Source organism: Hipposideros armiger, unplaced genomic scaffold (assembly GCF_001890085.2).
Source record: "Hipposideros armiger isolate ML-2016 unplaced genomic scaffold, ASM189008v1 scaffold_596, whole genome shotgun sequence".
In the NCBI taxonomy this organism is placed as follows: Eukaryota; Metazoa; Chordata; class Mammalia; order Chiroptera; family Hipposideridae; genus Hipposideros; species Hipposideros armiger.
In genome coordinates, this window is record NW_017731946.1 from 733547 (window position 1) to 734288 (window position 742).

The window sequence follows — 742 nt, forward strand, 5'->3', positions numbered from 1 at the left end:
ACCATGATAATAGTAACAGCTAACATTTAATGGAGGTGTCCCATATATCAGTCTGTGCTAAGAGATTTGCATTTCTTAGCTCAAATAATTCTCAAAACCATTTATGCTTTTTTTTTTTACAATCCCCATTTTATGGATGAGGAAATGGAGACTTTAGGAGGTTGGTTACATGGCTTTCCCAAGGCCCCACTATGAAATGGTAGAGCTGGGATTCAAACTCACATTCTTAATCACTACAACATGTCTGCTTATAACAACAATAGGTACCACAACATGAGGTAGTGAATGTAAGATGATAAACACAAGGCCTGACACAGAGTAAGTTTTTCATTATCATGATTACAATTTTATGCCCTTAATATGCACCAGACTCTGTACTGGGCATGTGACATATAGTTTCTGAATTTTATTTCATAACAACTCTATATGTTCTTAGATAAGAAAAATTTTTTAGATAAGAAAATTTTTTTAGATAAGAAAAATTAAGTTCTGAGAGGCAGTAACTCGCCCAAGGAAATGAAATTAGTCTTCTAAATAAAAAAAGCCTTTAGAAAGAGACCCGTATTTGTCTACTAGTTTTGTAATAATCTATTGGATTTAGAGATAACTTGAATACAAATAATCATGTGTAAAATGACTATTTTTCATTATCAGACAAGTGAGAACACAAATAAGCCTGAGCAAAGATGAAGAACTTTCTGAAAAATACGGTTACCGTCTCAGGCCGTGGTCCAGTGAATTG

General features: G+C 33.4%; 1 protein-coding gene across 1 annotated transcript in view; it reads left to right on the forward strand.

The window, feature by feature from the left end:
- LOC109371872 (tyrosine-protein kinase TXK-like) overlaps nt 1-742 on the forward strand; it is an 80587-nt gene that overhangs the window by 25597 nt on the left and 54248 nt on the right. The window contains exon 3 of the mRNA XM_019624621.1: nt 655-742. This exon is cut by the window's right edge and continues 7 nt beyond it. Within this exon, the coding sequence (XP_019480166.1) occupies nt 655-742 (88 nt within the window). The remainder of the gene's footprint in view (nt 1-654) is intronic.